This window comes from Mesocricetus auratus, unplaced genomic scaffold, assembly GCF_017639785.1.
Source record: "Mesocricetus auratus isolate SY011 unplaced genomic scaffold, BCM_Maur_2.0 Super-Scaffold_100027, whole genome shotgun sequence".
NCBI classification, from domain to species: Eukaryota; Metazoa; Chordata; class Mammalia; order Rodentia; family Cricetidae; genus Mesocricetus; species Mesocricetus auratus.
The window spans coordinates 24,814,602-24,828,335 of NW_024429208.1; the positions used below are offsets into that span (position 1 = coordinate 24,814,602).

Sequence of the window (13,734 nt, forward strand, 5' to 3'; positions counted from 1 at the left end):
CCAGAGGCCCATTTGTACCTTTTCCACTGTTAATACAAAGACTAGGGTAACTGCTGCCCAGGAGAGCTTCTGAATGTAGTAGATGCCAGGTTATGAATGGAGAGTGTATGCAATACTATTATGTAAACGTAATTCACTATAGAAAATATCATTGCTATGGGAAGGAAATCCTAAAAGCAGTGTGAATATGTTCCAGAGGTTTTTTTTATTGCATTTATTTATTTATTTATGTTTATTTATGTGTGACTGTGTGGGCATGCACATGCCACGGTGAGCACATGTGGAGAGCAGAGGACAGTGTGCAGGAATCAGTTTTCTTCTTCTACAATGTGGGTCCCAGGGATTGAACTCAGCTCATCAGCCTTGCTGACAACCACCCTTACCCACTGAGCCATCACATTGACTGTTATGACCCAAGTTTTAATGTATTATTCATATACCATTACACATATTCATGTGCAGGTTTATACTTATACACAAAGAACAATCAGAAGGAATATCTGATCCATAGACCCATGATTGGCTTTTCTCCTTTACACATTTTAGAATATATTATAGTGAATATGTTTACCTGAATCTTTATGATATTGCAGGTACAGTCATTGCTCACTTAATGATGGGGATACATTCTGAGAAATGTCTCTAAAAGACTTTGTTGTGAGAACCTCCCAGAGTGTATTTGCATAGACCTAAATGGTCAGCATGACCTCTTGATACAGTCAGAGAAGTGATGACCCTACATATATGAGGCTTGTGTAGCCACCTCTAAAATAACAATAGAGAGGATAGTTCAGAAAATACTGTCACCAATAGCATAGCTGTCCATCACCTTCAAGAATCATGCCCCTCTTGCCAGTGTCAGCAGTACAGTGGTCTTACTCCAGCATCACCACAAACACGTGAATCATCACACATTATAGATCCAGTCCCTCACTGTCCAATGTTGTGTGACGTGTGACTATATTTGCATTTTAAGAAACTGGATAGTTGGGGTTGAAGAAAGGAATAAGTCCCTTCGATATTGTGCCTTCACTCTCCTGTGGACAGTTGTTACTATATGTCATCTGCCTTGAGCCATGATCACATGATGTCTTGTTCAGCCTTTAGAACTACTCGATAAGAAAGCTAATGGCAGTCTGCAGATCTCATCCTGAACACGTTTGCCCAGAATCCACAGTCAGTGCCAACTCATTGTCTCTTTCTGCCCTGGGATAAATGGGAGTTAAACCTGTAATAGATGGAATCCAACACACCAGTAAGAGAACATGGCAGCTTTTATGCCCCTTTCAAAAGTTAGCCTTGCAGTCAGATGAAGAGCTGTCGAAACTCATATTTCCACCAACTTCTAGGGTAAAACGTAACAAAGCGCACAGAAATCCTAGTGGTCCCTGTAGACGTTGTGTTCAGTGAACACCACCACTGTTATTTAGGAGGCAGGTTACATTTGCTGGCATGGAGTCGTTCGATTTGTGGACATAGAGCAATTTAAAAGCGTTGTAAGCTGTTTCCAAAGCAGGTGCCTTAAAGTTGTCCGTGTGTTCCCACCAGGTACGAATTGAGATTAGCAGGAAAGCTGAGAAGAGGACAACTCTGGTGCTATGGGGTGGCCTTGCCTACATGGCCACACAGTTCGGCATTTTGGCCCGGCTTACCTGGTGGGAATATTCCTGGGACATCATGGAGCCGGTCACCTATTTCATCACATATGGAAGTGCCATGGCCATGTATGCATATTTCGTGATGACACGCCAGGTAAGGGTTCCTCTCCCTGTCCCTTTACAAACCAGGAGTGGAGTTTTCAAGACCAGTTCTCAGTTATGTGCTGGCACTGTTGTAGGTGCTAAAGATGGAGAGGGATGTATGCGACATGGCCTTGGTCACTATGATTCACGTGCATAGATGCTTCCAGAGTTAACATTGTAATAAGACATGTTCAACTTTTTGCGTGATATTTATTTGTTTATAATACGATTTTTTTTTACAGTGTTGAGGTTCAAACCCAGGGCCGCATACACACTGCCACTGATCTACATCTCCAGCCATAATGGCTTGATTTTCTATATATTTATGTAAATATTTTACATATAAATATATGCCACCCAAGTTTTTATTGAATTTTTAGAATGAAGAATTCCTTATAGTTAATTGAACTCATAAACTAAGCTCTAAGCTATTTCTTTGTTGTTTAAGGATGTTTTGACTTCGTAAAAGAAAGGTGAACCGTAAGAACTCGGTCACTTTATCCTCAGTCTATCCTTTCTTTATCAACCCAGTCACCTTAGTGAATACTAGTTTCTAGAACCAGCTTTTATTGACAGTGTTGGTTCAAGTGTCATAGAAACCCATGGTGCCATTTTGAGGCGCATGATGGATTATGGCTTTTTTCAATGTGGTGCTGCTGATTGAACCCAGGGCCTCTCATACGCTAGACACACACTCCACCACCAAGCCCCTGTAAGCACTTGTCATTTTGTCTGTTATCCTGGATCTAACCAGCGTTACCTTGAATAAGAAACATTTGAAGCAGCGAAGACACACAAGACTCCCCGAGTTCTCTTTGTGTCTAAAGCAGGCTAAGAGTTGCTTCATGAATTTTACATGGCTGCTTTTGCACAAGGCATTTTCCTCCTGTTATTAGATCAGTGATCATGGACCTAGGCATGTGTGGGCAAACAAAAGCATGGGAATTTTCTGTAACCTTTCTCGGCCTCCCAAACGTACCTGGTAGAGAAGGGGAAGAGAAGTGTCCATGTCCTCTGAATGCTCACCCAGGCCCTGCTGTGCTCCTGTGACTCATAGTAGTCCCGAGTGAACAGGCCTAGCAACCATGGCTTCCTACCCAGCTGCCTCTCTGGGGACAACGTGCCTCAGTTTCCCTCTCCCTCCTTCCCAGCCTGGGCTTTCATAACTGATTGCTGTCCATCCTTAAATGTCTCTTGCACTGTGTTCTAATCCCTTGACATGCTGGTCATTCCCCCTACTCCATTCCTCTCCTCACACCATTCTTCAGTCTGGAAGGTTCTCCCTGCTCTTTTCTATCTGTCATATTTCAAGGGTTACTTAAACTCTTACCTTTCATGAATGTTTGATCATTTTCTTATAGCTCAGTGTCTCCCTTTTCTCTTGAATCATTGAAGTTTTTTATGCTCTCATTTTTCTTGCCCTGTGCTGTCTAATAATTATTTATTCAGTGTCTTTTCCTTCAAAGGAGACTCTAGTATGATCTTTGTGTGGATGTTTGTTTATTTATTTATTCTAGTGGAAGGTGGTGGTTTGTTTACTGAGGGACGGTTCTCACTTTGTAACTCAGTATGACCTGAAGTTTGGGATCCTCCCACCTGGGCCTCCTAGGTGCTGAGGTTACAAGGGTGCTCCACCACACCTGCTTAGGCAGGGTGCCATTCACGTGTTACTCCCTTACCCTGTAGCATAAAATGAACAAATGAAATAAATGAGAGACACGCCTTTGGGCACATACAAGAACTTTTCTAGTTATGCCTTGAACTCAGAGACTGTCTTTGATGTATTCTTGCCAGTCAATCAAATAAAAAGGGAGGCATTTCCCTTTGGACTTTGCATGGGTTTGATTATGAAAATATTAAACCACCTTCTCACATCTGTGAAAGCATCCATGCATAAATACATATCACTCATTTATTTAGTCCCAATTCTATAAATACATACCCATCCTACAGATGGGGAAATCAGGCTCATTAGGATAAGAGTTACACATTGAAAACTGTACATCTGAGAACTGAACCCAACTGTGTTCTGCCCCGAAGCTTCTCTTTTCTATAAATACCACATTCTCTTTGTTGACTTCATTTATGTGTGGTTGTTTCTGAAAACTAAATAATCTGGATCTAGAATAATAGCAGAAGTATTGAAGAAGCTAGGTATGTGTCACACACCTGTGTTCTAGTGCTTGGGTAACAGGGGTAGGAGATTGCTGTAAATGCAAGGTCATCCTGGGAGGGCTAGGCTGTGGGGGAGGTGATTACTGCCACTTGAGAGCTCCTCTTTGTACCTGTTCACTGGGGCTTCACGGTGTTTTCTGGAACACAGTGGCAGCGCTTTCTTCAGTACCATGTATCTTTAATACTGTGCCCGTCCTAGGTTAGATGCTCTGCTTCCAGAATATTGTTACTGGCCCCATGTGACAAGTTGTGATATAGCAGTAGTAAACATTTGGTCACACCTCTGACCAGAAATGTTAGCTGAATTAAGAATAAAATGACTGTTAAGCGACATCTAAATTCTTCTAAATTGATACAATGATGTGTTACATTTGTTCTCAAAGAATCTTTGTACTATGGCAAATTCCTTGAAATAATAAAATTCCGTGAATCCAGGCATGATAGCATCCGCTTAGCAGTGGTAGAATAGACGGATATACTCCGTGATGTGGACTACAGGTTAATACCATGTGGTAATAAGAAATGAATAGACTCTGACTACAAATGAACAATCAAATCCTGGCAAGTGTCTGTAGGCCCAGCTGCTGGGGAGGATGAGGCAGGAGGATGGTTTGGGCCCAGGATCCAGGCCAGCCCAGGAAACATATAAGAACTTGATCTCAAAACACAAAAGGCAAACAAATGTTTAAGAAATAATTAAATATGTAGCGCAGCATGTTGTTCTGTCTTTATGTATGCATATATTGTTGAGTCTAACCAATGTTAATAATCAATGTTAATAATGAGCCAACAGTTAATAAATGTCTTTAGAATACTGTTAGTGAGGACTAATAGACTAATTTCTCCTTTGTTTTGTAGGAATATGTTTATCCAGAAGCCAGAGACAGACAATACTTATTATTTTTCCATAAAGGAGCCAAAAAGTCACGTTTCGATCTAGAGAAATACAATGAACTCAAGGATGCAATTGCTCAGGTAAATTCTAGAAGAATTTAGAATTCTTAATTCCCCTATCTTAAGCAGCATCATTATTATCCATAGTCACAGTTCTTCATCTGGGTAGCTTGAAGACGGGATACAGCTACTGTATCCTGGGTAAAGGTGATTAATAAAAACTTTAGCAATAGACACTTAGCTAGAAGGTTTTTTTTTTAAGGAGGTTGGTTTCTCATTAGGACATTTTTTTCTGTTTGTCTATTTTAAGGCACTATCTTCTGTAACCTTTGGTTTCCTTGAACTCACTTTATACAGTTAAGATGACTTGGACTTCTGGTCCTCCTGCCTCCACCTTCCATGTGCTAGGACTGACTGTACATCAGGTTTATGAGATGCCAAGGATTGAGATCAGGTCAGCTGAGCTACATCCCGGCTGTTGTTGCTGATGATGTTTAAGAGATGTGTGCCTTGGGCTGGCATCTACCTCCAGTGATCCTCCTGGCTCAGCCTCTCAGACACCAGAGCCTCATACCCTCTAGTTTTCATACTTAAGTGGATGAAAAGAAGGCGAATCCCAAACCTCAAATACAGTTGTGTCAGCCCCGCCCACAGCTAACTCATACAACTGTAAAGATGAGACCCAAGCTTGTGAGATGCTTCAAAGACGCTGTGGTCAGCTACACGTCCTCCCGTTAGCCTTGCTCTAGCTGGTGTGAAAACTCACACCTATGATCCTAGCACTGAGCTGTGAGTTGGAGGCTAACCTAGGCTACTGACTGAGACTACCTCAAAAAGCAACAGCAAAGTCGAGCAGAGCCTGGTAACACACACTTTTAATCCTAGCACTTTGGAGACAGAAGCAGATGGATCTCTTGAGTTCAAGGCTAGCCTGCTCTATACAGTGAGTTCCAGGACAGCCAAGACTACTTAGAAAGACCTATTTCAAAAAATAATAATAATTCACTGACCAAGTAAAATACTTAAATAGATATTGAATAAACAAAGTCTTAAATGGCAGAGGTTAAGGTTTGGTTCCTCCTAACGGTTTTTGAGGAATGCTGTCACGGGTGTCTGACGTTATCCCTGCATTCTTAGGCTGCGGTCTTTATACTGCATGGCCATTCTGCTTTTCTGGTAGGATGGACAACTGCCTTGGGTGATAGACATTTGTCTTCCACTTTTCAGAGTCCTTGAGGAAGTTGACTGTAGTAATGACGGACAGGCTGCTCCCTCTCTCCGTAGGCAGGCATGTTGCTGAAAGCTGGCCACCCTTCCTCACCTGTTGTTTCTATTTTAGGCAGAAATGGACCTTAAGAGACTGAGAGACCCGCTGCAAATACATCTGCCCCTCAGACAGATCGGAGAAAAGGACTGATCTGCGTAGAGCGTGAATCCCAGCAGAGAGAGCCCCTGTTTATAACTCATGCCTTTTTAATCAAAGCATTGCAAGTGGAAGCAGGGGGGCCATGTGGGGGAGAGGGTTTTTACCTTTAATTCTAAAACAAAACACAAAAAGGATCATAGGGAAGAAAGGGATGTTAAATTCTGAGGATCAGGCATCGTGGAGTAAGTATACCTGCAAAGGGCTTAGTGAATCTTGTCTTAAGCATCTTCATTTCCAAAAGAGAACGACGCAGTGACAGCTGAGAGAATGAAGCCAGGGTAATTCTGGGGTGTTCGTCTCTTGCATCTTTGCAAGGTCTGCAAAACACTAACACACCAGCACCCCACTCAGATCTAGTTTTGTTTTTTGCTTTTTTTTTATTTAAAGTTTCTTATTTTTGACATAGGAATAAATATATAAGAAAGCAAATCTTTATAAATTGTGGTTGGCAGAGTCTGAGCCAGTGAGATTAACCTTCATCTTAAGCTGAACCCAGTCTCTGTGAAGTTACCAGGAATCTCTCCATCCTGGGTCCCTTTTCTGACCAGCTACTCACTTATGTATACCCGCTGACTACACTACTTTTATCCAAATAATCATTGGAGTCAACTTATGACTGTTTGAAGATTGACAGTTGGATTATCTCTTCATGAATTCTCATGTCTATCTCCCAGGGCTCTGACTTGCTCGCTGTCTAGAAATCACTGGCAACACTGCATGAGGTTTTAATTGTATTTTGTTTTATTTTTTTACTAATTAGTCTTCAGAGAAGGAAAAGATCCCAGTCCCATTGATAACCCCCACTTCTTCCACATCACAGGCCAGAGGGCCAGTGTTCATCTGTGTTACCAAATGAGGACGGTGTAAGGTTTACAGATCAGCTAAAAATCATGGCTCCACAGCTGATTCGGGACCGGGATAACCGTGGTTAGGCTAAGACACACACTTCCTCACCATTGTGAGCCCTCCCGACTCTACCACTCCAGTTGCTGTAAATGGATGGCGGATCTCAAAGGGTGCAGTTATCTTTATACACAAACACCTTTCTATGGCTTTTCTTTAGCCTCCTTCTCCACCGTGTGTGTGTGTGTGTGTGTGTGTGTGTGTGTGTGTGTGTGTGTGTGTGTGGTTTATTTTTTTTTAATCTTGAATTGAGAGACAGAAGAATTAATCTTATACTCTATCAGAATGTTTTCTACTATATTTCCAGATGGCACCTGCACTCAAAAACGTCTAAGAAATCTCTATCTACTGTTGTGTTTTTAACTGTTTCGGGGGCAGGACGGCAGAATGATGGGGCTTTTTCACACAGCTGATTGACTCTTGGCTTTTTCTTTTCCCTTCACGTGATTCATCCCTCCTTGTGGGGTGAGGGGTTCCTTTTTCCTCCTCCTTTTGGGGTCATTGTGTATGAAAGAAAACCTTCAAACGACAAACCCAGACTCCAGGTGCCTTGCAGAGGTTGAAGGCCAGCCGGGACTGCCGCTTCTGCCGCCACCCTTCACTGGCATGACAGAGAGAGAGGATGCATGTCTCAGTCCCCAGCCTCACTTCCTTCCTGCTGTCCACCCTCTCCCGTCTCTTCTTGTTGTGTGGGCTATTTTTAATCCATTCATCCTGTCTGTGTGCAGGGTTCTTCAGAAGGAAAGACACAGTGCAATGAGTGAATCCTCTGGGTGGTGTGGGAGGCAGGGGGGGTGAGCAAAATGTTGAACACATGTACAATCCTGTATCATTTATGAAATATGTATAAAAAGCAATGTACCTTCTGGAACAATAAATACTTATTCGATTTTTGAATCATAACGTCTTGTTCTTTAAACATAACCAGAAAGAAACTGACTTTCCTGTGGTTGTAGCTGGGAAGGTTTTTCTGTCTGAAGTTAGATTTTTTTTATATGGGCTGAGTGTGGTGGCACACACACTTAATCCCAGCATCCATTCAGCAGGCAGAGACAAGTAGATCTCTGTGAGTTCTAGACCAGCAGGTTCCAGGCCAGCCAGAACTACAGAGTAAAACCCAGTTTCAAAACACAATGGAATAAGTAAAAGTTTATTATTTTTAAAAAAGCAGTATCAAATTAAGCTTTCTTCCTAAGACTGTATGTCACTAATTCTTCCCTAATGTAAGTGGATATTGTATTCCCAATTTTCCAGAGCCACCAAGACATCATGCCACCTCTATAGTCAGTATAAAGCATCATTATATCTGATATCCCCACGTTTTAATATACAGGAAGGGAAAAAATCACTTCTGTGTCATTCCACCTTGATTTCCTGGTACTCCAGAAAGCTGTTCAAGGATAAATATCTATTATTTTCAGAAATTGAATCAGACTTATAATGATAGCTAACTAAGTAGGAAATTATCATGGAGGACCACCATTGTCAAAGGTGCATCAACAAACAAAACCAAACAACATGGTAACTAGTTGCTCTGTGAAGAATGAGCTGCTGCTCAGAGAGCCTATAGAGTAATGCTGCATCTCCCTGCAACTTACAGTCTCTCTGGACACAGCTAAGGGATAGGAAGTATAAAGAAAGGGTGAGAATGTGAGGCCACTGTGTACAACATTCTACTCTACTTTGCCTGGGGGTGTTGGAGACACATGAAAGGCCAAGTATGGTTGGGCTTCTCCATGGTTGGGCAACTGGTTATTCTTTCTGAAATGTCTGTGTTGTCTGTAAAATGTGGGTGTAATATTTGCCTCCTGGGGTTTGTATGGGAAATAATTGAGATAATGTATTAGCTCCACTACATGGTGCTTTACAGATTACCCAATCAGAAGTAGGTATTTATTGAAAGCAACAAACAGAATGGCTATATGATTCAGCATTCCCACATGTAGGCATGTGCCGGAAAGAATTTGAGGATTCAAATAGTGACAGTGTTATTCAGCTTGGCCAAAGAATGGAAGAAATGCAAATGAACCATCAGCACATTGCTGTTTATACAGGGTGGCAGCCAGGGTTCCAGGACCAGATGGACAGATGTGGCCTGTAAATACAGTGGGTGTGGGATGCTACTCCGCCATGAGAGATGGAAATTCTGACATTCTGTCACATGGATGAACTTTGATGATAATATGACAAGTGAAAAAAATCATAAAAGAAAAAACACCATGATTCTACTTATGTGAAATATCCAATCAAATTCACAGAAATATAAGTAATATTTTGGGTGGAGATCAGAGTTATTGTTTAGGAGGCATTAAAGAGTTTTCATCTGGGAAAGATGAAATTCAGGAGTTAAGTGGTAGTGATGGATGCACGAAAGAATAGACTTAAAGCCACCAAACTAAACATTTAAAAAACTGTTCAGGTGACAGCTCTGTGTTAGGAATAGTTTGCTACCTTAGGAAGCTATGAATTCCCACTAGAGCCAGGCTGGTTGACGTTGGTCTGTCACTGAGTAGGGCAATGCAGTTAGCTGAGGGAGCTTGTTCTAGAGCTGAGACTAGCAGAGGGTCCTCAGGGATGATCTTTACCTCCCAGAAACTGCTAGAAACGTGAGTTCTCAGGCCTCTGTGCAGCTGGCAGTTGGTGTCCAACGAGCTGATGATTCTGCTGAGACAGTGGACCAGATGAGCCATAGCTCTGGAGAAAGGACACGAGAAGGAAGCTTGATCACAAGTGTGCCGTGACTCCAGTGAGTCCCAGCATCCAACACTGGACCAGCTGAAGGGTTGGTGAGTATGTAACTGGTGAGCATCGTGGGGCCAGTGAGAAAGCGGTGTCCAGTGAGAAATCCTGGGGCCAGGATGTGGTGCTCAGTGTGTAGATGGATTCCTTCAAGTACAAGTATAGAGAGGCTGAGTTTTATATTCATCTAGAAGGACTTCACAGAAACTTTAGGTTTTGGCACTCGCTTTCACCCCAACTCCATCCATTTCTTTTTATTTGTTAAATTTGTTGACTGACAGTTTCACACATGTACACAATGTTTACTGACTACTTACCCCCAACCCTCTCCCATCTCCCTGCTGCAACTCTCTCTCTCTCTCTCTCTCTCTCTCTCTCTCTCTCTCTCTCTCTCTCTCTCTCTCTCTCTCTCTCTCTCTCTCGGTTTTATGAGACAGGGTTTCTCTGTATTGTTTTGGAGGCTGTCGGTCTAGCCTGGCCTCAAACTCACAGAGATCTGCCTGCCTCTGCCTCCCGAGTGCTGGGATTAAAGGCATGCACCACCACTGCCCGGCTAACTGTTTCTCTCTTAATTCCTGTCTATACATTTTATTTTGTAACCCACTGAGTTGTTTAACCAGGGACCATCTGTGTGACCTTGGAGCCACCCATCAGAGCCTGGTGGACAGTGACTGCCCCTTTCCCAGAATCTTATCAATAGCCAATAATTCAGCAGCAAGGGATAGCGTCTCTTGAGTCCCTCCCCAACCTGTGACATTGTTGACAGGGCCAGTCTTGTGCAGGTCAGTACGGTAACCATGGTGGTTAGGTCGTGTTTGGAATTGTGTCAAGTCTAGATGGCATCTTGAAGCCTTTCACCCCATCTTCTGGTTCTTACACATCTCCTACCCCTCTTCCTCAATGTCCCCTGACCTTTACAGGAGAGTGATATGAATGCCATTAATTTTTTTCAGTGCCACCAATCTCTACATCTTTCTTCTCCCAAATAAGTCATATACGGTGTCTTCCACAAAACAGCTTTTGGGTTATTTCCTTGAGATCATACTGAATGTAAAGTTACCTGCTTTATTGACTAATACTTGCATATCATTTGCACATGCTTTATAAGCATGGCACAAGCTAAACAGGGCCATCTCCTTCAACCCTCTCAGCTCCTGGGGCTCAGCTCTTGGATTTCCCTCCTTCGGTCCCCAATTTCTTGGTCTTCTACGCAGTCTCCTTCCTGCAACCACATACTTTGTGTTGACTTCCCACCATGCCCTATCCTGGAGTAGTTCTCCCATGGGCAATCTCACCCATTGCCCCATCTCAGGTACCATTCATCTGTTGAAAGCTGTCTCCATACTCTGTGTCTTAGAACAGCAAACTGATTTACCTTCCTCTTGGCTGAGATGTGGTAAGTTCCTTCCCTGTCACCAGGGTATTTTGGAGTATGAATACTAACATTAACTATGGGGGTGGGGAGGCTGAAAGACACAATACAGAACAATCAATCGAATCTGAAGTACAGAACATTTTACAGGCTGATGGTTAGATGGCCAGACATCCTCAGCAAATGGTACAAAGGAGGAAGGAAGGGCGACATAAGAATTTAAGTGACACAGCAAAATGCAGTATATTGTAAAACTCTGTTGAATCCCCATTCAAACTAGCAATAAAAAACAAACATTTGAAACTACTGGGAAAGTTAAACATGGGCAGGGTTTCAAACACAGAAGCATTTTTACTGCTTTTCATAGCTGCAATCACAACCTCATGGTTACATAAACAAGAAAGACCACATCATAGGGATGCATAGTGGAATATGAGCAAAATAAAATTAGTAAAATGTTGGTGAGCTTTGCAGCTGAATGTTCAGCATTGTTCTTTTGACTTTTGTGTGTATTTAAAATTTTAAACTATTCTTAAGGCAGATCAACTAAAAGAAGAGAGAGAGAGAGAGAGAGAGAGAGAGAGAGAGAGAGAGAGAGAGAAGGGTGTGTGTGAGTGACAGAGGGAGAACCCTGCCATTCCCGGGATTCTTGTTTATAGAACCAAGGGCTATCTGGTGAAAGTCCTTGACTTCAGCTATCAATCTTGGCAACACATCTGGGTTTATCTCATGCACACGTCCTTTGTTTTTCTGAAACACACATGAAGCACTCAGATGGCTTCTCAGGGACAGGAAACAGTGAGGTTTGGTTTTTTGTTGTTATTGTTGTTGTTGTTATTCTGTAAAAAGTGTTGCCCTGCCATGAGAGTCCCACAGTCATCCATCACTGCCATTGTGCCACGGCTTAAGAAGCTGATGACATGAAATGTTAAAAAGTAAATTAATAAAAAACTTTAAAAGATGGCATACAAATGGCCAATAAACATGAAAAATGTTTAACAAAAGAAGAAAGAGGAGGAGGAAGATGAGGAGGAGGAGGAAGAAGAAGAAGAAGCAGTTAATGTCTAAATTGCCTGAGTCCTCATGGTGAGAAAGTAACTGCAAGTTGAGATCCATGCAACCCTTGTTTACCTGTAACTCCTGTAGAGACCACTTGCTATCACAATCTAGTAATTAGCATCCCCCTGGTCCTTAGTAAGCACTAACAGTTTCTCAAAATGATGCCCTTAGAAGAAAGAAGACACAATAATTTGGGGAAAGTAATGTTAACCCAAAGCTTCTGGCTTTGGGGCTTTAGAAATTGGATTGAGAAATAAAATGTATTTCCCTCAGATCAATTTAAAATTGTTCTTTTTAAAAATCTATTTATTTACTTATTTTACATCCCGACAGAAGCCTTTCCCTCTTCTCCTCCCACTCCCGCCCCCCAATTCTTCTAGCCTCCTCAGTCCTCTGTATGTGCTCAGAAAGGGGGAGGCCTTTCCTGGGCATCAGCAAAGCATGGCATATCAAGCTACCATAAGACCAAACACCTCCCCCTGGTCTGGGCAAGGCAAACCAGCATGAGGAATAGGTTTCCAAGAGGTAGCCAAGGCACCAGGGACAGTCCCTGCTTCCCTTGCCAGGAGTCCTACAAATAGACCAAGCTACACACTCCACACATGTGCTGAGGGCCCAGGTCAGTCTCATGCAGGATCCCTAGTTATTGGTTCAGACTCTGTGAGCTCCCATGAGCCAGGCTAGACATTTCTCTGGGTCTTCCTGTGATGTCTGTGAACCCTTGCTCCTACAATCCCTCCTCCCTCTCTGCAGGACACCCTGAGGTCAGCCCAATGTTTGACCATGGGTATCTGAATCTGCCTCCATCAGTCACGAGATGAAGGCTTTCTGGTGACAACTTCTAGCCCACCCCTCTGAGCTTCCCCTTTGTAGGGACCTTCACTACAGTAACTTCAACCAAGTCTGTTGATGTGGTGTGAGAGTCCTCACAGCTTCCTTCTTCGGTCACGAGTAAAACTCTAGCTGAGCTGTGGTGGCTTGCACATTTAATCCTAGCCCTTGGGAGGCAGAGGGGGGAAAAAGTAAAATTCTATGCAATTTTGAACTTTCCAGGATTTTCTTAATTTAACAGTAGTTCCTAATTTCAACTCCCTGCCCCTATTTTAGTGTGAGAAGTGATGAAATAAATAACCCCTAACGCTTCTGCTATGTGGGGAAGAGATGTGTCATGGCAAAACCAGTCACTGCTGCTGGGTTGGTAATGCTTTCAAGAAGGTTTGTCTGTTTAGGAAATTTTGAGAGGAGACCAGAATAAGACAAACCTAGAAACTTCTTTGAGAGAATACCAGCCCCTCTCAGACCCCTCATGACCTCGTGTGTGCTCTTGTCAGCTCCTGGACCATCAGACGGAGAAATTTCCCCAATGGCTAGCTCCAAATGGCTTTATCCTGTTCCCACTGAAGGACACTGCAAAATGCCGTGGC

The 13,734-nt window shown here is 42.7% G+C and overlaps 1 protein-coding gene across 2 annotated transcripts in view; it reads left to right on the forward strand.

The window, feature by feature from the left end:
• Mcu (mitochondrial calcium uniporter) overlaps positions 1–8,037 on the forward strand; it is a 156,111-nt gene extending 148,074 nt beyond the window's left edge. For both annotated transcript variants that reach the window (XM_005070851.4, XM_040732002.1), the window contains exons 6-8: positions 1,549–1,752; positions 4,776–4,892; positions 6,151–8,037. In XM_005070851.4, the coding sequence (XP_005070908.1) occupies positions 1,549–1,752; positions 4,776–4,892; positions 6,151–6,228 (399 nt within the window). In that variant the 3' untranslated portion in view covers positions 6,229–8,037. The remainder of the gene's footprint in view (positions 1–1,548; positions 1,753–4,775; positions 4,893–6,150) is intronic.
• Positions 8,038–13,734: the final 5,697 nt, after the last annotated feature.